This window comes from Aphis gossypii, chromosome 2 (genome assembly GCF_020184175.1).
Source record: "Aphis gossypii isolate Hap1 chromosome 2, ASM2018417v2, whole genome shotgun sequence".
NCBI classification, from domain to species: Eukaryota; Metazoa; Arthropoda; class Insecta; order Hemiptera; family Aphididae; genus Aphis; species Aphis gossypii.
In genome coordinates this window covers 3419068-3442539 of record NC_065531.1, presented here as the reverse complement: position 1 = coordinate 3442539, position 23472 = coordinate 3419068, and the positions used below count along the sequence as shown (strand labels likewise).

The following is a 23472-nucleotide window of genomic DNA, read 5'->3' as shown; positions in this document are numbered from 1 at the left end:
GAGTCTTATTGTCAAAATAAATACATAATAATAATAATAATAATAATAGTAAAAATAATCATAATAATAATAATAGTAATAAAATAATAAAATAATTATGATATAGGTCCTACACACTATAATGAATAGTGTTATGCTTTGTAAATGTCACGACCGTGTATTGCTATAACGAAGCACCATAACTTTACTGTTACATGTTTAATAATTAAGAGCCACGCAAAAAAAAAAAAAAAAATTTAAAAAAAAGTTGTAAAAATAAAAAACCCAGAAAAAATAATATGAAGCTCACTCTATCATATAAAATATTATGCCTAATCGGGTAGTATAATAACATATTATTTCCATATATTTATTAAAAAAACTCTAACAGCTACATTATCACAGAAGATTGTAGATAAAATATGTATATATCGTCAAATAAAAAAGGTATAGTATAATATCGCCCGTCGCCCGTCGCGGTTATAGTTTAAAGCTTATATAGGCAGTCTGTACATTAAAGTCTAATTATTATTAAGTACATAATATACATTATACATAATATTACATAATACGTATGACACGCGTACATACATAAGCTGTATGATATTATGTATACAAACACTTATACGGGTGTATATAATAAATATGAATCTGCATTAAAAAAAAAAAAAGAAGAAAATCCTCTTATACTATATTATACTTAACGACTATTACGACGACGACGACGATGACTGTATGATGAAGTTTTTACCTTATACAATATATTATATTGTTATTAAATTTTTTACTTTTTTTTCCGCGGTGGCGGGATGACTGACACGACGGTGATGGTATATTATAACATAAATGCACATTATAATACAATATATATGTATAATATATATACAGCGTGTACACGGGATGGGGCTGGTGTTTGCGGTGGCTGTGGTGGTAGTTGCGGCGGTTGTGTCTGCGGCGGTTGCTTCGGCGGCATCTCGTATATTATGGTATCTCCTCCTTATAGGGTCGGGCTTGCGTTTAATTCGTTTGACAGGAGACCCTGGGCGATCGCGGTCTCGTTTTGTCTTGAGCTACTGCATTGCTGTGACACACAAAAAAAAAACATACACATATAGTATAATAAATAGTAAGTACTCATATAATTATTACAATTTACAATGCGACTAAACATGAGTATATTATGGATTTGAGGGTGTACATAAAGTCTAATGTAGAGATGGAAACGAACTAAGGGCTTAAAAATATATAGATATAGGTATATTATATAACTAGGTGAACTATTATTTTTTTTATCAACTCGCACTCCGAGTTCTACATGTACCTCCCCGCGGGCGACGGTAACTAATTATCCTTGAAATTTCTCATTTGTCTGTGAATATGTTCACGCGCTCGTGTACACGAACTATTGTGTTTAAGAGAGTACAATATAATATACTACGCGTACGCCGTACGTGTATTATCGTGATATCGATTATTTGAGCAATTAAATCGGGTAGTTTATATAATATATACGACACGGCGCGCGACAGATGTTCGCGTGATACGAGAAAAGTCGATACTATTATACTATACATACTATAACATAATATATATATTAGATATTAGTCGAAGTGGTAGTTTATCGAATAATTAACGATGACGTCTTCTCCGAACTGCATTAAAATATCGTACGCGTCTTAATTCCCCTGACCGAGAACTTTTTCAATTACTCGACGAGTTGTTATCCGAATATAAGTATGTCCGAAACGCTAATCGGTGCGGCGAAAAGTTTTCGGTGGATTTCGATACAACGGTTTCTTGGCGTCAGTCGTCGCGCACGCGGTATCTTTTTGGCTCGTTCTCTGAATCAACCCTCTTCTCTCTCTGCCGCCCTTATGAAATTTGATTTACAGTCTCGCATAATAAAAACATCGTTTATACAGCGGCTATAACTTTAAACGTTATTAAACGACGAGTAGAATAATTTAAACAATTCCCTCTAAACACGAGTCGAGAATAATTAGATTACAGTGTTCGATAAACACGAAAAAAAAAGAATTCCTTCGCACGGGAAAAGACACCGAGGTGCTATAATAATACGTCGGATAGCGATTGCCGAAAGTAAGCTTGCCCTCCCCAAAAATCTATACCTTTCACACCGTTCAAGTTCCGTCTCGTTAAACGTTATCTACACTTTGTTTATATTTATTTGGTAACGGAGAATAAAAGGTCTGCCGATCGATAAATTTCTCCACTACCACCGACATCTCACGGTTAAGTGTGTTTTTGTTTTTTATTGTCAACTGCAGACTACGCCTCTCCCACGAGTACATGCCGACGAATTTATTTCATTATATCGTTATACTATACTTACAGCTTGTTTTTTTTCCCAAGATTTCATCGCACTCTTGTACTTCTGGAACTCATGGCACCAGTCCGAGTACACTCGATGGTAATCCGCTGACCGGGCTGGTGGCGAGCACCGATGTGCGTCCACTGTCAAGTTGAACGTGCACAACAAGGCACCGGCCAGCTGACAGTCGTATCGGCCGCCGTCCTCTTCTGACGCTCCAACGATCACCATGCCCCCTTCGACGGTAGCAATGTATTTTTCCACTCGGCTATAAAAGTAAAAAGTACACATTACATCAGAACTATGATGATGATATTGAATTCCGATAAAAATTGAGTTTTATTTAATGTCGTCGGCTTGCGACTGACGCCGAGCATAACGCGATCCAAATATATATATATATAGAAAAGTCGTATTCATGGTAAATTATATTATTATTCGATGACTCGAGTTAGCCATTAATAAAACTACGTATTTCGGTTGCCGAATTCTGTAATGGGAACTCTAATAACAACATGATCGACAACGGAACGTAAGACGACGGTTCTGACGCAAGGACAACTCGGTTATCGCGATAAGACAAGGGTAGTATAATTCGACGTGTACGTGAGTCAGGGAGGAAAATTAAGAATTATAAACGCGGACGACGACGACGTCGATTGAGGTGGCAGCGGGTATGGAAGAACGATATGCGGTATATATAGGTGAAGCGCACTGCGTAATTGGAGCTCGATCGTTATATACCCGCCTGCCCGTATTATAGTCGTTGCGCGAGCAGAACGCGAAACAATTGCCGAGAGCTGGGTATATCATTCGGTACATAATAAATGTAAATTCAATTTCTTCGAGAACGGGGACCGCGTATATTTCGGTTTATGATATAGTGTACAGTCGTCAGCGATTCCTTGGGAAAATATTCTCCTTTACCCGAAGAGCTTCGTATTTCTGATTTAATTTCTTCGCCGAATTTCCTCGTCGCCCCCAGCAGCAGTCGTTTGAATAATAAACGATGTACTGCTATTATTACTATTATGATTATGATGATAATAATGATGATTATACAGCAACGACCAACCCGAATCATATATTATATTATTATTAGGTTTACCTGAACGAGACCATGTACCGTCCCTTCTCTTTGCTATGATGGTACCAGGTGACGGGGTACACTTTCAGCACTTGCGGCATCTTTACGAAACAGCTGAGGTGTACGCTTTGGCCGAACGTCACGGTCAATCTCTTGTTAACCACCGAGCTCTCGCACACGCTTCGCGATGAGTTGGTCACGTCCTGCAGAAGTCTGCAAAAAATCCACAACAAACGAACGTTCAGTTATCGTTATATTATAATTATCATTGTAATATAACAGCTTACCCGGGTTGGTAGGGTTTGCAGGTCTTGGTCTGTTTGTCCCATCCGCAATACGGATCGTGGACGCATCGCAAGCAGCTGTCGTATCGGTGAGTGCACATTGACAAGTATATTTGTCGAACACTTTCATCGGACGCTACGTACAGGGCCTTGTGCTGGAAAAAAATATAAGCAATATTAGAAACGTGAGCCGTACATATGATAAACTATTCTATATCGTGACGCTGAAACGTATACTATATAATTATTATATACCAGTGACTAAATAAGCAGGAGAAGCCTATCTAAATAGCAATGCTATTTAATTAATTTATTTTGAACGAATAGTAAACAATCGAATAGATAATAATAAAAAACCTTATTAAATATGAAAAAAAAAAAAAAATATTAAACGTTGTTTTAATTTAAAAACAATTTTTTATTAAATCGATTGTTGTAATTAAAAAATGAATAAACGTAGATACTTGGAATTTTCGTTAAATAAAGCCTATTTGTATAAATATAGAATATTTTTTATAGTTTTTTTTTTAAATTATCAATCAAAATTATTACACTTAGCCAAAAAATTTAAAAAATTTAATAAGTAAAAAGTTCCGTATGCATTGTTCTTACAGAAACCTAAAAATGACAAAAAGACCTACGCACTATTTTTCTATTGATATTACAAGTGTAATTTTTTAGTTTTTTGTTATTATTTACTATACACGATGAAATATATATAGCTTAATTTTTAGCAATCTCAAGACCTTATTCATACCGGTCTATAGTATGTTTATGTAATAGATATTGATTTACAAGTAACAGCTTATAATATCTAGTGAGATAGTATTATATATTTATATGTACCTACATTTTTGTTTACTTAAATTAGTTCAAATTATTGTATTACTAACATTTATTTAAATAATAGTAAAATACCCTTTCCTTGCTCTAAATTATTTGTAACATATTCAATGATTTATCATTATATTTAAATTTAAAATATCTATTACGGTACCTACTCAATAATAAATGACACTTGACACCAACTATTATAATATAGCATATTGACTTCCGGGTCTTTTTAAACACGGAAATAAATGTTGAATAAATTATTATTATTATTCTGTCATAGTGTTTAACTATGGGGATGCATTGCAATCTCAAATACACCCCTGACGAGCTACTGCGGTTAACGGAATACGAGTAGGTTATGTATACCGCGGTACACGTGTTATAATGACGCGATGTTATCGTGAGTGCAGTCGAGTGCGAATAACGTTTGGCAAGTCCTAAACAAATATACGGCCGGGTATCGTCGTAGCTAGTGGCTGATGCTGATTGGGCTTTATGAGATTTGTATACATTCGCGCGTGCCAAAACTCGGCAGCGGCGGCGATACTACTGCGCTTCTCTAATCAATCGCATAGCGTTCGGGGAGTACCGGAACGCGCACATTAATCATACGTGTACCACAAAAGCTATTTACCATGTTTAAATAACTACATATATATATATATATGTCTATTTATTGAGATAGGATGGAATTCGATTTCGTAGTCCGTGTGCCCGAGGCACTGCCATGCACTGACAACACCGGAATACATTATAATAACAATAATTTTAAGGTCGCAGTCAGGTCGAAAGTGTTGACGGAAATGTGGTGACGTGGAAAACGAGGAGATCTGCAGAAATTGGTTAGGGCGAGAGACGAGGAAATACATTCTTCTTCTCCCTTGACAACCACCCTACTCCATTCCACGCACGCAGTTATACAACAAATCACGACTGACTGGTTAACAATATAATATATAACCTATGTTATAGAGCAGATATACGCCATTTACAGGTTAATTTACAATAGGTGTCTATATATAGTCGAATACTACCAGGAGAATAATAGACACTGCCATACTGGCTGTCTTTCCCCTTACGCCCGCGAATCGATGAGTCACGTTGCCACTGTTGTTTGCAGGCTCGTTAACGGGGGATTACTAATCGTTCAAATACGATCATTAAAAATGAGAGTGGAAACATGGTGGTGAGGGTTCCTTAGCTGTGTGGCGGTGTCTGATGAACCGTAAAACGGTCTTTAGCACGGACGTATTTCGTAAAATTACCTCGTTTTCGTATTTTATACGTGTTAGATTTTATATACTGAGTGATTGAAATTTAAATGTCGCGGTCGCTCGTCATTGATGTAATGTCAATCCAACGGTATTTGCGGTATCGACTATTACAACGGGTTTTTAAAATGGTCTCGGATTACATCTAACTATGGCTACCCCGTTTATGTTACTTTTAAATTACAATTCGTTATCTGGAATGCACTTATAAATATCGTTTCGTATATACGAGAACGCACCCTTCACAGCGCGGTTGTTATACTATTTACAATATTATTTATATATTATACATAGTTTCCGGTGTCAAACGCCATATGGGCATGGGTTTTTGTAAAATCACAATCAAGTGTTACGCGCCAACGCCCAGAGGGGTAGAAATACTCCCCATTAGAATGTACTTACGTATTATACATTATAACGAGTATTCTTCAATATCGCGTGGTTGGGTGATAGATAACGAAGGTCACTTAAATATGTGTAATAATTATAAAACGAACCTTTCTAGATATTTCCATCGCCGTGATGGGCAGACCGGGCATGATGTCAAATATGTCCAGAAGAGCAGATCCGGGTACACCTTCGTCATTATACCATTGGACTACTTTGTAAACTCGGCCTTCATCTGTGAAAAATGACAATTAGACGGGCCGTGTTAATTAAAAAAAAAAAATAAAAACAAATAATAAAAGGGTACTGTATAATTTAATAGAAATTCGCAAGGAAAAATATAAATGATAAAATTATTTATATAAATCAGAGTTAGGTGAATTACATTTTATACCTACATAATATTTTAATAATATTATGAGAAGGAATTTAAACTTACTGGTAGCAGCGTAATAGACGGTGTAATGCAGATGATTTCCGAATACGACGTAATCGAGAACATCTACTACGAGGCGTGTGAAGAACAAATCACGCATGTAGAATACCGGTTCATTGTCTTTGTGCGCCACTGCCTCGTCCATGAGAGGGTGACTGCGTATGAAATTCAATACGGAATCTAAACACGACAGTGATAATATTAATTTAGTGGAATTTAGACATCGTTCAATGAAATCTTACAAAATATGTACCTATAAATGCGTATATGTTTGCTACACGTATTTCGAATTACGTTATAATACAATACATTATTATATCGTTATTCGTTGTAATATCGCTTACAAAGTACCAATACATTTTTATTTATTTAAGTGTGACGTTTCATTTGTTTAAGATGAAAAATTGTATTCGATTGTATTTGATTATGTTGATTTAAACTGATTGGTTATGATATTTACCTGGCAAAGTCTCCGTGTCGTTGACGCACTGTCCCGGTCTGGGCTCCGGTACCTTGGTAGACAGTACTGGGAGCCAGGCCGAAGTGGAACTGGCTTGTTCCTTGAATCGGCCAGCGAATGCGTGATCGATGTCCTCTAGCCGGAAAGTACATATGGCTGATCCCATTAGCCCGGTAGTGGAAGTGGTGAAAACGCCGTAGAAAAGTGTATCATCGTCCGGCACTTTATAAATGCTCTCTATAACAGGAAACGTTAATTTCGATTCCAGTCTTACGGCGGGCATACATATAATACTACTTACGGATTTCGTTGAAGTAGAAAGGATATTCTCCGGGTATGGAGCAGTTGAGTCGGGCCTTCAGGTACGTGGCCCAGTTGTGGTTAAGTATATTTTTTCCACCTGTGTCCTTCTTACACACCCTGGCTACACGCGAAAATATGCTCTTTCCGCAATTAATGTACTCGACGGCGGTTTCACGGAAGAAGAAGAAAACGTATTGACCGATGTCATAGGAGCCCACGAAGTCAGGTTCTATGAAATAAAAAAAAATTGTTTAACTCAAATTGTCGATATATTAATTGTAAACAATTTGCAATATTTCATAAAGTGTCCGTAAATAACACAATATTATTAATAATCAACTCGAGTACACGAGAGAAGGTACATAGAAAATCTGAACAATAATATGATATATCGAAAGTGTCGATATTCTTATAAATTATAATATCGGTGTAAGGGTAAGACTGAAAGAGTTCAGTAATAACATCATAGGTGATGTGTGTATATTCGTTTATTAAAAGTTAGTGTGATATACTCATGTCATAAGGCGCACTCATATTATACAACGTGTATACGACGTGTTCGCATCCATCACGAGACGCGTTCAAACTTATTTCGCGGCTTAATTATATACTCGTCGTCGTTGTTATTAGTAAAACTCGGCGTATTTTGAGGGGTTAAACCCCGCGGGAGAGAGCTCGCGCGTCTGTTTAGGTGGAGTGCATATACGCGTATATATAATAATAACATACGCAAGTAGACAGTGACGATTTTCGGGGCGACAGCTGTGCGGGCGGTGGCATACATACAGTGGCCTTTGATACAGTCAATTCGTTTACGCTCCGCCGAGCGTGTGACAGTTTTTTTTCGTTAAAGGGTGCGAGCGAACGTTATCTTTCGGGAAGTCAAAAAATATGAATCACCGACTAAGAGTGGTGGACCAACTACTATAGGATCACATTATACAGGACTAAGTCGATAGAGGATATACGTATATATATAAAAAAAAAATATGTATATAATATATACACGGGGGTGGGCGGTCGGCGGCGGAGTCCGTCAAAAGTTATATATCAGCGGCACCACCGGCGGCGGCGAATATTATTATTCGTCGTCGCCGTCGTCCACCGCGCGTATAGGACACACGCATACGAGGGGAGAATAATATATTATATATTACAGATTGCGTATAATATACTCCTGGTCGGAATTTATACACAGATTAAATTTAATTTTTATCCGCGACACACGCATATAAATATTTTATAGAAGAGCGCCTCGGGAGAGTACGTTTCCGCGCGGCGGATGATATACTGTTTTAATCAGTGGCGACCGAGTCCGGTGTACGGTACGCCGGGGAAGAGGCGTTTACAGCGATTCAAAGTCCTTTGAAACCGGCACCGACTGGATCGTTATCATATTATTATATTATTATGCGTTTTACACGGGGTTTTACGGCAAAACGATTATCGCGCTCGTGCGCCCGAGTATAAACGGATTTATGCACAGAGCTGCACAGCTTGCAGTAAGACTGATTAATTTTATATATAAATGCGCGCACTCACATTGCACCCGGTGGCGACGTTTACGGTGATTGTGTTTTTAAATTTTACGTAGGTATTGTACCTATAATATGCGTATGTTGTCGTGCGAATGTATAAATAGCAAAAAAATAACGTAATAAACGATCTGTTCGCGGTTCGTGTTATTACGTTAATACATTTTAGTTGCCGGGCCGAGGGCGAGATTGCCACACGAGGTGAAACCAGCAATGTGGCGAGGGTAGAATTAATTCGGCATACCTATATAACATATACACACGAGAATATGGGATGGAAGATTTCGAGTGGATTGAAATAATAAAACTGTGCGCCACGTTGTTTACGATACAAAAACGGAAGTCGATTTTATGGTCCACACACGTATATACGCAGCGCATGTAGTAATATATAATAATAATAATAATATATACGCGTATGCGCGTGTAATCGATTGTGTCGGAATTTGACTTTTCGTTTAAAAAGTTTTACGAATACCGAAAGCCAAAATATGTCCATTCGGTCTGAAAAAATACTCGAGCGTTGGTAATAGTAACTTTTTCCCCCTCTTGAATTGAAGACTCGTCAGTGGTACGGAACAATAAATATAACAGTTTTTCCATGATAATCTTTGAATTGAAATAGTTTGTTTTTCGTTTCGACGGTATAATTCATTCAAGCGTAAACTTTGTGGTTTTTGACTTTCGCATAATATACATTTTTTATTTGTTAACTGCGATGTGTTGAATTAATTAATAATTGAAACTTCATGTTTTACATCTGTCAGACGTTATAAATAACCAATACTATCAAATGAATGTTTAACGGTTAGACATTCTTTAATAGCTTTCATTATTAATTTTGTGAACCCCTTTAGAAATTGATAATTTTCTCAGCTATGATTAAAGTTTAGCCCTTTAAATACAGAATTGTTTCCCATTTGTCCAAACAGACAAATCAATAAACCCTAGTATTGGTCGTACCGACATTATAATAGCCAACTTAATTCTATTAAAATATTTGGCAATTGGCGTGTTTACTTCGCGTTTCACTATAATTCCGTTTTATTTAATTTGTTTTTTTTTTTATTATTATCGATAGGAACCTAAAATAAACAATTTAATTTAGAATTAGTTTAATAATTTGTATATTGATTATTTAGTAGGTATTATGTTGTTACACGTAAAAAGAGTTAAGACTGTAGGCACTGCGTGTCCCAATTGATTTTTCAGTCGAATTTTATCGTCGTTGAAAAACCACTTTCATGTAAAGATTAACTTTAATAGTCGTTTCACCTCGATTTTCTCTCTCTCTCTCCCTCTCTGGGCACTTACATAAGTAACTAATCATAATCTACCAAGAGGCTTTTGAATAAAGTATTAACCAAGGTAAACTGATAGCCACATTTAATCTAAGTCCGATACATTTTTAATAAGTTCAAGTACATACAATCTTCCGCTTAGCCATCATTATTATTAGACGATAACTATAACTATAATGTTTTGAAAATCCTCTTTTGGCTCGAAGGATATTAAGACTTTCATTATCACGTTCATGGGATAATTTGAAAAACGTGTCCCTAATTTACTGGGTTTTAACTCCAATTAAATACAGTGAAGAGGGAAAATGAAATAACTCGTCAGACGACTGTTATTAGTGCAAAACAATTTTATTTCTGGTAATTCAAAAAAGTATTTAGGTCGATAAGTTTTACTTTGATTTTAAAGAATAGATAGGTACTTTATCAAACTTTTATGAACTCGATATTTTATTTTCAGTTGTGGTGTAAAAGGTGTTTAAAGGTGTATACTGTTTATATATCTATACATAAAAACCCTATATTATTCCCAAGGTAACATAATATATAAGGCGAATGATGTCCAAGTTAAATATCAAAGTTATCTAGCAAATCAATAAATATATTTATAAATACTTCATAACTCTTTAATGAATATTATTATTTTTTAAATAAATATTTAATATGAGTTTATATTTTTCAGCCGTTAATTGTAAAATATTATTTATTAAAATTGTTCTTTCGATAAAGAACAATGTTATTGATTAAATACACCATTTCTGGTGAATTTCAAAAACGGTATTATATGAGTATATATTCATCGTCCGTCCAGCTGCGAGATGAAGTAAATTGTTTTGGAAACTGAGCGTGATCTCCTTTGTAATTGTCTGTCGCTCGTGAGTCGTGGGCAAGACAATCGGAAATCGAGAAAAAACAAAGAAATTATACAGTACCATTTTTCAATTTTCTCGTACTACTCGAGAGACATTCCGCAGGGGGAACGAAACGTTTGTGGATTTCCACTTAAAATATTATATATATATATATATATATATAGCTGGACGTTATTATGGGTTGAATCAACCGGTGCTCGGAAAGACGGGCACGCACGCTTTGTCCCCCTCAAAATTCAAACGGGTAAAAAGCGACGTTCGTCGTGGACGTCGTCGTCAGCCGATGCCACGGCCGAGCAATTTATCACCCGCCGCGCGCTGTCACGTCTTGTCAGTTATCCGCGGCGACGGATTATACACACGGCCGCGGAGACCCGAGAGAACCCGCATTACCACGCGAGCACACAACGTACACACGCTCATATTATATATTATATACCAGACGTGGTCGGTTGGTTGGTGGGGTTCTTGAGACGTTTTCGACTTTTTCTCCGTTTCGTTTTCTCTCTCGCCCCTCTCTCTCTCTCGATTCAAACTTATTCGCCCTCCCAGAATCCCGAGAAAAGTCACTGCGGGCGTTTTATCCCCAGCCGGAATACGTGTTTGCGTTTCAAAATAGTGTAGGTCCCTCTCTTCTACTCATAAGCCGATACACGACCACGAAGGCAGTGAAGAACCGTAAGTATATACGCGTGCCAGTCATTTACATATCATAATATACATAAGAAAAAACCCAAACCCAAACGCGCGTCGTAATAGCGTCGGCCAACTCGCGTATTGGCTTATATATCACGTCTATATTATACGCATAAACACTATATATTATAACGGGTGTAGGTGTATAAAAGCGATCGACATAAACGCAGTAAATATACTATTATTATTACAATATTATACGATAATACGAATATCTCGACTCGGCTAGAGTCCAATGTACGGTAATGCATTTCTTGGTCACCAACAGATCTATTCGTTATTTTCGTGACATTATTATAATAGAATTGAACGATATGGCATAATTTATCACGCGTAAACATAATGGCCATAATAATATGTTGCTATACACTTACTATCGAGCCAGTTGGAGTCATATTTGAGCGTCCTCTTGAACGCGAATTCCTTGCGTCCCGTGGTCAAATTGTACAGGTCCGTCCGGAAAATAACTGTGTCCGCTTTGGTGAATTCGGCATTGGTACCACTGTACAGGGCCGGTAATTGTCCCGGATTACCCTTTTCAGACCAAATGGCTGTCGAGTTGTCCAGCGGATCGTATGGGCATTTGGCCGTGCCTAGACCCACGCCGGGTACATACTCGTGCCTAGGAAGATGTGTCAAATTGGACTGCGCATGAAAAATAACAAAAATACAAAAATAAATAGTGATAAAGTGTTATCAATTATAGTATAGATAACTACTGGTATATTATACTCACGTATATAACGTAATCTTTTGGATTGTGCGCGTTTGTGCCGCAAATGTATATTCGGCTACCATCACCGATCGACTGGATGACTCGGATGTGGTTTCGACAATCAAAATTCTGTGGAAATAAAAAAATATATATATATATTAATTAAATTTTAATTTAAATACAGCCTGTGCGAAATCAAGAGCTCAAAAGACTTTGATAAATGTTATACTTGGAGAGACGAATCACAGCGATACTGTTGCCTAATTAAATTGTCTTTGGGTCAAGTGCAGAGTAGAACAACAAATGAACAAAAGTTTATTCAGATGTATTAAAGGAAACCGAAAGTTTCATAAACATGACGGGAATTAAGGGAGTGAATCTAGTGGATGAGAAGAAAGGAAGACAAATGGTAACGGACCGACGTCGGGTTGTGTCCTTCGAACATGGATCACGAGTAGTTCGCCACAGCCACTTAGTTCGATTGGGGTGGTTGGACTGCATAATTATGTTGACAACTCTAGAGTTTTTTCTTTCTTATTTTTTCGATCGTATACTAGTTCCGTGACATACGAATTACGTTATTAATTATTATTATCATTTAATTTGCTATTTCTAGTTTCTTTTATTTACATAATTTCCCGTTGTAATTATATACCTGCGTGTGTTTGGATCAATATTAATAATAGCTATAAATGGTAATATAGATAGATAGTATTAATATTAATTATATAGAGTCTATATCATAGACATTTTGTGCAGATGTAATATAATACAATATTAAATAATGTCCTTAATCATGAATATTTGAAAAATAATAATTACATTAAAAGTACCTATTTAATGTCATTTGAATAATAAGTTTTTGTTTTAAGAAAATTAAAAAAAGTCTTTATTATAATAATCCTCTGAGTTAAAAACAAAAAATGTCGATTTTCTACTTTACACATTAGTGTAAAGTTTTCAAAAGCTTTTACACCATTATCGTTATTATTATGATTATTTTTAATTTGTCAAACAAATATATTCTTTCCAATGAGATCATATATTATAATTTTAATGTGAAGGTGTAATTGTATTTTTTGAAATACTACATGTATTATAAAACTTTTAAATCTGACTATAAATTATCTATAACATATTTTTTTAAATTAAATATTACTAACTTATTTTATTGCGTGGTACATCCAAAACCTACATTTAACATAATTTCAGTAATTTATTGCAGCAAACGTAAATAACAATTTACATTAGAATATTTGAAAATATTTTTTTGTTTTTTAAAAAAATTAAGTAAAATTATGAGGTCCCCGTGTATTTCGATAGTAAATATTTTCAACCTTTTTATTATTTTTATCACCGTTGTTAGATTAGGTTGTCCAATATGCATATTTTAACACATTTTTAAAATTTAAATTGACAATAATAATATTATATTAATAAGGCGGTAGGCGGTATTTCGAAAACTTTCGTGTCAAAGATAATATTATAATAATTCGAGTCAAACATTTACATTTTATAAATTTGTTTAGACGAGAGTTTCAAAACAAGGTGCTATCAAGAAAAAATAAAACAAACAAACAAAAAACTTTCGATAAGATATTTTTAATAAAAATAAAATTAGTAAGAAATATCGTTGTGATATAATTATAGTTGTGTTCTGTGAAGTTTTATACTTTAGAATATACCCGTAAGATTAGGTTAACCTAACCAACTGTTGTGTATGAGGAATAATGCGAGGCAAGGATTCATGAACCAAATTATTTAGATGCAGCAGTGAAATAAACACCATTTCTAAAAAATAAGTAAAAATACGCGACAACGCGTTTGTCATATCTATCATACATATGCTTCAGTATAATAATTATTTTTTTACGATATGAGATTCACCGAGACAAACAATATTATATTATTTAAATAGGTATACGAAAACGAAATTCGGCGAAGTACCCTCGTCTGTGTTCGGGTATGCGTATGATAATATAAATATGTATATAATATAAACCTACGTCATACATTTTATTATTCAGTAAATTTCCGTGCAAGTCGACCACTGTGACGAGACGCACCGAGTCTCTCCGGGGAAATGGCAATACATATATAGGTATACACATCTATAGACCGAAGTTAAACACAATAATGGGCGGTTTCAGCCGCGTAACTTCGTTATTGATAACGTTTCATATATATTTATATCAGTGGCGTGCGATGATGGTAAAACGTGTGGGGGCGAGCGCTAAAAAAAAGTTATACAAGTACAATGTATAAAATATATCTATGTATATAATGCACGTACAGTGCGTGCAGCGTTATTATATTTTCATGTTTTGTTGATCGATAAAAGCGGCGTCAGATATAATTTCGTGTTCTGTAATATTGCTATCTACATATTCAAGCCAGGAAAAGTGTTTTCGGCGACAATGTGACATCGTGGTCACCCTCCCCCTATTCAATAATATTGTCAATCACTAAATGACGATATCAGCGGGCTTGCGGCAAAATGACTCCTACAAAGAAATTTATTATGTGTATTCAACTATATATTATTTGTTTTCGTTTAATATTTACATACTGAGAGCAGTCCATGGTAAATTTGTATACAATTAAAGCTCATACATTATCATCTTAATTATATTATTATTACACGTCACTTATATGCATTGATTTTTAGGTATTATAAATACGACGCAGTTATGTACAGCTCACTGTATATTAGAGGCCTCTATTTTGTTAAAAAATTTAAATCGGACCGGATCTATGTTACACTTTAACACTGTAGTCCAAAATTATTTGGAGAGAATGGGTATAGACTATAGAGATATAATGCAATTGAAAAGAGAAATGAATTGGCTTAATATTTAATTTTACCCTTAATTTTTAATTTTTTGTTGTGTATCTTAAGACTTTCTAGTAGAATAAATGTTCCAATCATAAACTTCATAGAGGTTTCTGGTAGGTGAGGTACCTATGTATTTTTAGAAGATAAAAATTGAAAATTCTCAGTTCTATTTAAAATAATCGGGAGGGGGAAAGCAATCCAAAATTATAACATTAATATTAAAATAATTGTTTGCTTATCTTGGTTATCATAAAGTTAGACTATTTTTGGAGTTCCTTACTGTAAATTATACTATAAGGTATAGTATTATTATATAGTAGCATTTTTAATGGTATGATATTATAGGTATATATTTAACATTTATCAAATACAATAGATGATATAGGTATATAATATATTATATGTACAGATATTCAAATATACGGTACCTATCTAAATAGTGTGCATGAGTGTTATTATTATTATTTTTCTTTCATTTATAAGAAAATAAAATTTCCATTTTTACTTATTTACTTGCTTTATTTATTTGAAGTAAATATAATATAGAGTGAAATTCAGCCAAAGCACAGTGTACTTGGTTGTTAGCATATAAATGCAAGGAGTACACAAATATTAGAGATTTAGTCATCCAAACGATATTATACAAATAGATATAATAATATATTATGCTTAAACTAGATAAGCAGATATTCGAAAAAAATATAGTCAAAATCCTAATTGCCTATATTAGTAGATATGTTAAAATTATTTCGATGACAATTAAAAATATATTAAAGTAATGACGTAACAAGTGATCCGAAAAATGTCAAATTATAATATCTGTGTTAAATATTTTTTGCAATCAACTAATGGCCGTCGTTACCTATTTCTGGTGCTTCCATTTCAAAAAGTCATTTATTTTCCTACCTTTTTTCATCAACAGTAAGTTGTAGTCAGCAACACTACAAAAGAAGTATGTAATTAAACATTTTCGTTTAGACATGCTTTTTTTCCACCTGAATGGAAACTCCTATCGCATTGATGGCTGGAGATGGCTTTTTGTACCTTTCCAATGGCTATACCATTAACACCGTAAGCACATAAAGTATAAGTGAAATTTTCAAATATAATTTAACGGCTATTCGATTTCATTTTATTTTCTCTATCAAAGAAGAAAGAAGCGTAAAGTTTTTTTTTCATAATAGTATTTATTTTATTTTATTATTATTATTATTTTTTGGTTCTAATTTCTAAAGCACATTTTATTATCTTCATTTTTTTTTTACGACAATTTAAAAAGATGTTTTTGCTGAAAATAATTATTTGTCCACATAAATGATGTATTCTATAAGGACTAAAAAATCTTTAGTGACTTAAAGTATAATACAAAAGTGGTATGGTATTCACAGCGGCTTTATTTGATGATGAAAACGAGTAGTTTTTATTTCATTTTATTAAAAAGAGTAGGTAATAACAAATCCGAACAAATAAATATGACAGCAGAGTGGTGGTATTCAATTAGATGACAATATTATATATAATAAGGTTAAGAATAGGTGAAAAACATACTTCTACTCGACTAATTAATTTGATGCATTCGTGATAGATAAGTAAAATATTTTATGAGTTATAAAATTCTCATATTGATCTCAAGTATATACATAATAATATATGTTAATATGCACATAAATATTTTATTTATGCGTAAATAATATGTGTTATTTATGTATATTGTACTTATTATAATTAAAGGAGTTCAAATTTAACATATAAAAATACCTACCTCAAACTATTATCTATCGTAATATATTATAAAGTACTCGATTCAATTATGTCAATATGATATACCAAAATAATAATAACAATAAAAATAATAATGTAAAATTAATAGGGAATAAGAGAAAAAAATATATAAATCAGTGAAAAAAAGTCGTTGCTACTACACTACACTGCTATATACCCAGTTAAATACAAAAACGGAAAATCGTTTTCATATTTGGTAAACATATTTTTAATTTGTTCGTCGTTCAATAAATTTCGGTGTGTTTTCATATAGGTAATGCAAGGAAGGTACGAATAAAATATAATATATACGATGATGTTTTTTATTATTATTATTGCCTGTTTGGTGGTCGCACGGGGGAATATTTTTGGCGGCAAAAACGGAAAATTTCAATAACGTTTTGACCTCTACTGAATAATATACGACCTCGGGGTCCGGCCGGGGAATCGTAAATAATAACTCGGAAAATTATTATCATTGCTTTCTCTCTCGCGCGCGCACACATACACGCATGCACTCTTCACCATCGTGTTCACCACACACAGCCACATACCCACGCTTCTGTGGCCTAGTCACCAGCCGGGACCCGTCGCTAAATTACAATTGGCTCACGTACGTATATAGGACATAGGTGATATATGTATATACCGTAAGCATTTTAGCATATGTGCGGACGTCGAACAGCGAATACGCACACATCTCCCCCGTAAATTATAATTTAGGAGTGAACGACGACGTCGACGGCGGTGGTGGGCGAGGAGGGATTTCGCGATTACAATCGGAAACCGTATTCAAAACGTTTGTGTTTGTATGAATGATGGGCGTTTGTGTCGAAAACGGATGACAAAGCGCCTTGGTCGCGTTGCTGCGTGCGGTCATAACAGGATGCGATATCCAAATCTTTATTATTTACCATCGCTCGGGGACTCGGCCCGAGTGCTTGCGTATATGTGTGTGTGTGACCAATATTGAAATCCGATAGATATAGTAATAATAATAATAATATTGCTACCTATATATTATATAATAATACGCGGGGGGTGTACGTGGTATATAGGGGTTGGTAGGTACGTTTATTAGATATACATGCAACCACCGCGCGGGGTCAGGAAATTGTAGCCGTTACGCCGGGGGGTTTTCAGTCGGCCGCATTTTGCGTTCAAATGCAACGGCAGCGAAACGATGTTATAATATATTATTATTATATGCGGAAACGTTTATCATTACGAACGTCGATATTATTATAATATTATCATAGCCAGTACCTCGGCAGATCTAGGTTCGCGCACGTCTGCGTATACAATATGCATATATAATATTTATATATGTAGTATGTACATATTATATGGGCACTACGCCGTCCCATGTGCCCATAAATATATCATTATGATATAATTTTACATATAATCGTAGCGTAGTCGTCTTTTCGTTTGTCAAAAAGCCCCGCAAGCCAGTCGTGGTGCGACTACGTCATAATATAATATAGATAATAATATTATACAGAAAACTATTTTATTTTTAAATTATATGAAAATAATGATGATCTTTGGTTTGGAGCAAGTTTCTATGTATATCTTACGAGTTACGGTTTAATGGCAAAATGAATAGGTAGGAATTTTAAGTAGAGAACATAAATTACTGACACAAAATGAATTAAACATAACATATTTGTACATGCGTATCCATAACGTATTAGAGATAATAATAAAATGAAAAAAAACCTACATATTATGTTTAATACTACTGTAAAAATGAAAATTTTCAAATAAAATTTAAATTGATTTATTAATATATTATACATTTTGGGACGTACTCTTAGCAAATGCAACAAGCACTGGAAAATTAAATTATGTTTTTCAGGGGACTTAAAGTTGGTATAGACGTATAGGTAAGGTTTACACGTTTCATATACGTTTATGTCCCACGTTTTACTGATTCGATTTAATACAATACTTACACCAGTGATAGATTAATCGTTTTGTAACATTTAGTCGAACAAAAGATAAACTAAAGAAACTATGTATTTTGTACTCTTAAATTGAACATTTTTAGTTTTTGTTATCTTTGTATTACAATATTGATTTAACCGTCAGTTAAAATGGAAAAAGTTAAGCACGAGTTGGCGATAAAACAGCGTATTTTTCTAATGAATTTATTATATGGTTTTACTGAAACTTTTTTAAATTTTCTATACACGAGAGATGATAATATTACTCCAACTTATTTTATGGTTCGTAAATAGAAAGGAATATAATATCATATTTCATAAAAAGGTAACAACAAAATATATGTTCAGTGTTTCTTTTTCAATTTCAAATAAAAATGTAAAAGTATTTTAGAACATGATGGTTGCACCATGCACTCGTATACGAGTATTATATTATGGATCGTCACACTGGTACGAGTTCAGCTGGAATTATTACTTGTAAAATCGCGACAAATATTATCACGGATAAGATGATCTGAAATTTTTTTATTAACGTATCGTACTCCGATTTTTTTTTCGAAACCAAGTAAGTATAAAAATTGTTAGTACTAATTTTTATTATTTTGAAGATTGATTTTATATGAATTTATTATTCTTTAATAGAATTATAATTTATAGATTTATACGGAGCTTGTATACAATTGATTTTCATTATGGTTTTTATTATTAAGTACACGAAAATAATATAATTATTTTAAATGTAGTTAATAAATATTCAGTTATGATTAACATTATAAGATTTATTATAAATATTAGTCTTTTTAAGAAATTGATGTTATTTTTCGGTTTTTAATAACAAAATGATTTAATTCATTTTTTAGAATTTGGACGAAGTATACAGTTTTTGTCTACATACAAGTATTTTATGCCACGAAGTATATGAATGATTATTAGTATATATATTAAATAAATATATTTAATGTTAAATTGTTATAATGGCTATAATATAGTATAGTCACTATTGTACAAATATTTCATGACGTAAATATTATAAATTGAATGGATTATTAAAATATAAAATTGTTGAAAATATACGAGTAATTTAAATAGATTTTGCTTGTTTATTAGATTAACAACATTTTAAGTGATTTTTATATAATTAATAGCATTTGTATTAAAATAAAGTTAAATTAAGCTGTCAGTGATTTATAAAACGAAGTATATGACTCCACGAGTAGTACTAATAAAAGAAAAAAACACTTATTTTGTAATTTTGTGTCATGATGATGTAAAACAGACTGAAAGCCACTATATTATTGTTTATGTCATCAAATAATTATTTTAAGTAGGTATATTCAACGATGTTTATAATTTTATTCTCCATCAGGGAATAAATTAAACTGTGTTGATGACGGATTTCTTACTTCAAGTAGTAAGATAATCACTAATTCTATCATCACTATATCTTTAAATAATTCTATTTTAATGGAAAATATTATGTAAATAAATTCAGCTACATAGGCTTAGTATTTTATTATAAAATTTAAAAACAATTCTTCTTTTATCGTTTCAAAATAATAATAATAATAAAATAAAATATACATTGTAAAATGTTCCTCTTGCGTAACATAATATCGAGGTTCATTTTTTTGCCATTTAGTTAAGGATAAGATAATATAATTAGATTACAAGTAATTTAGATAGATACTGCAACAAGAGCACAATAGAGAACATTAAAGGATCAGAGAATTAACGCATGGTCAACAATGTTCATTAAGAGCACTTCACCACTTGAATAAATACTAACGTATATACATGGTCGTATTTTTAACCGATACAGCTTCTTTTATAACTATAGCTAGGAACCACCGAATTTTTATAACAAAAAGTATAAAATTTTTTGAATGTTGTAAAATAATTAGTTGAAATGCGAATAAAAATGATTTTTTTTACAAGAGTATTTAAAAAATATTAGTTACTTTTTTTGTACTGTTTGGGCCTATATCATAAAATCATTAGATTACGAAATATAACATTATTTTATTGTGTATTTGAATGATGTAGCACCGCTATTTTGAAGAAATATTAATTATTATAAGCATACGAGGTGTGCTGTATTAAAAATCATAAGTTAAAAAAAATATATTAAAAGTAGTGTATGAAACTAGAGAAAATGGAAAAATCAAACAAACACATTAAATTTAAAAAGCTTTGTAAATATAGTTTTTTGTTAAAAATGTGTAGTACGAATTTGATTTTAAAACATATTTGAAAAAAGGTAGGTAGGTACGTGTAATACTGATGCAATCACTTGGGCTATGTATTATTAGGTTATATTATTGTATAGTATAGATGTAAAATGAATTATTAATTCTGCTGAATAATCTGTTTTCAATATTGGTACTGTATAATGTATATATATGGTAGCTGTATTAGTAGTACTTGTAGTAGTAGTAGTAATAATAATAATGTTAATGCAATATTTCATCATAACACAGGCAGCGCGGAATATCGCGTTTTTAATAAATTCTGTAGGTATTTTAATCTGATTCCACAGCGACGAGTTAAATTAATCAAAAAAAGTTTACACGTAGTACACTAGTATACATATATACACACACACACACACGCACGCATGCCAGTACACACATATCTATAGTTGAGAGAGTAAGAGAATTTAGGTGAAATAATGATGAAATATAATTATTAATAGTTCATATAATAATAAACGAGTATATATGTATATAAAAATAATTAAGTAACTAATATTTAATTTTTTACTCGGCACACGTCTAGAGTTTTGAGGATTTTGTTTTGTTTTAAATAATATAGGTAATCTAAATCAATATTGTAAATTTGATGACCTTATTTTTTTCAAATGTTCATTAGACATCAACTGTGCTGAACCGTTGAACAACACCTACCTATACCTATCTACCAACAGTGTTTTCTTCGCACCCCATTTTTATTGTTTACCGGTGTGCACGATGGCGTATGTACTATACATCCAACAATGAACCGTCACGGCCTTGTGCCACAATAAACACATACGTGATGTATACATGGAAAAGTAAAAAAGAAAAAATATAAAAAGGAAATGTGTTGTTCGTAATCGTTACGGTGTCAGACCGTAACGATTCGGGGGTAAATTATCCAATATTAGGTTCAGGGCGGTGGAAGTTAGATTTTCGACACAATGAGGTTTACCTTGCGAAAAAAAAATAAAATTGAGGCCGTACCACCTTCGTAAAGGAATGAATCGAATCCCAGAGTTATAGTTGTATAATTTCGATTATCACGTGTGAGGCGAAAATGCCATTACCTACATTTCAAACTCGTATTAAATATTAGTTATTTACGTCGGACAAAAACGATTACCTAAAAAAACTGATTATAATGAGTTAAGGCACCTGATGTAATTATTATAAAACACGAAACGTATAAGGTAGTTGAACGACGAACGTGTGATGATTTTTAGTGGATTATAATTCATTACGAAGCGGCGCATGCAGGAAACCGTTCAAATATGTTATTTTTGAGATTATAACCCGTTTAAGCTATATTAAATAAAAATATTTTTAATAACATTAAAAGCATTTATGATCGATCGAACGCATGTCAAAAAACTAATAACACACTTATGTAAAGTGACGAGTAATTAGAAAATATAACCAAACATCAGCTGTGAGTGGATATATTATAGCAGGTACCTATACTCATAATATAGCTAATAAATATTACACTTAAATAATTTGATACTTTATTAATTTAAAATTAATATGAGATTAATCACCCGTGACGTAATTAGAACTATAATGTTGCATTTAATAATTATTAATTCAATTTTTACAAGTACGTCGTAATGTACTACGATAAATTAAAAAAAAAAAATATTTCGATAGTATCATAGTTTTTTATATTTAAAAAATGTATTTCAAAGTTACGATTGTTGTAAGTGTTCGTAACGAGAAGGAAGAGGTAAAATTTAATTTTGAAACATATATAATATATTATAATAAATGGTAACGTTTTAACGGTCTAGCTGAATATCTATATACCTAGTGAGTAGTGGTGGGTACACATAAAACGACTTGGGGAACCGAGACACTATTATTATACACCTTCGAGGAGGACATTTCACGTACAGTAAACGCTGCCGGTAAGTTTCGTATTAACCTCAAATATAACGCACAAGCCCGCACAAACTTTACCAATTTCCCAAGTTCGCATATACAGCACGCACAATTTTATTGGCCGTTCGTATTACGCCGGGGTCGCATTCGCGTCTTAAACTTGCGGACACTTTCATAACAACGACAACAATACTTCTTTTATTATTATTATTATAACTAATATTTTTTTTTTCAAACACAAAGAATACAATAGCTTGTCTGTGGGGCAAAAATGAAATGGTGTTGAAAATAGCAAATTGTATCCATGCCACCAACGGTCAGGAAT

At 33.1% G+C, this 23472-nt stretch overlaps 1 protein-coding gene across 3 annotated transcripts in view; it reads right to left on the bottom strand.

Moving 5' to 3' along the window:
- Window positions 1-355: 355 nt before the first annotated feature.
- The window catches only part of LOC114123676 (semaphorin-2A), a 347857-nt gene continuing 324740 nt past the window's right edge, over window positions 356-23472 (bottom strand). For all 3 annotated transcript variants that reach the window (XM_027986733.2, XM_027986731.2, XM_027986732.2), the window contains 10 exons: window positions 12511-12618; window positions 12149-12419; window positions 7372-7602; window positions 7071-7307; window positions 6614-6790; window positions 6285-6409; window positions 3686-3837; window positions 3420-3611; window positions 2333-2579; window positions 356-1060 (listed from right to left, as the gene is read on the bottom strand). In XM_027986733.2, coding sequence (XP_027842534.1) covers window positions 977-1060; window positions 2333-2579; window positions 3420-3611; window positions 3686-3837; window positions 6285-6409; window positions 6614-6790; window positions 7071-7307; window positions 7372-7602; window positions 12149-12419; window positions 12511-12618 — 1824 coding nt within the window. In that variant the 3' untranslated portion in view covers window positions 356-976. The remainder of the gene's footprint in view (window positions 1061-2332; window positions 2580-3419; window positions 3612-3685; window positions 3838-6284; window positions 6410-6613; window positions 6791-7070; window positions 7308-7371; window positions 7603-12148; window positions 12420-12510; window positions 12619-23472) is intronic.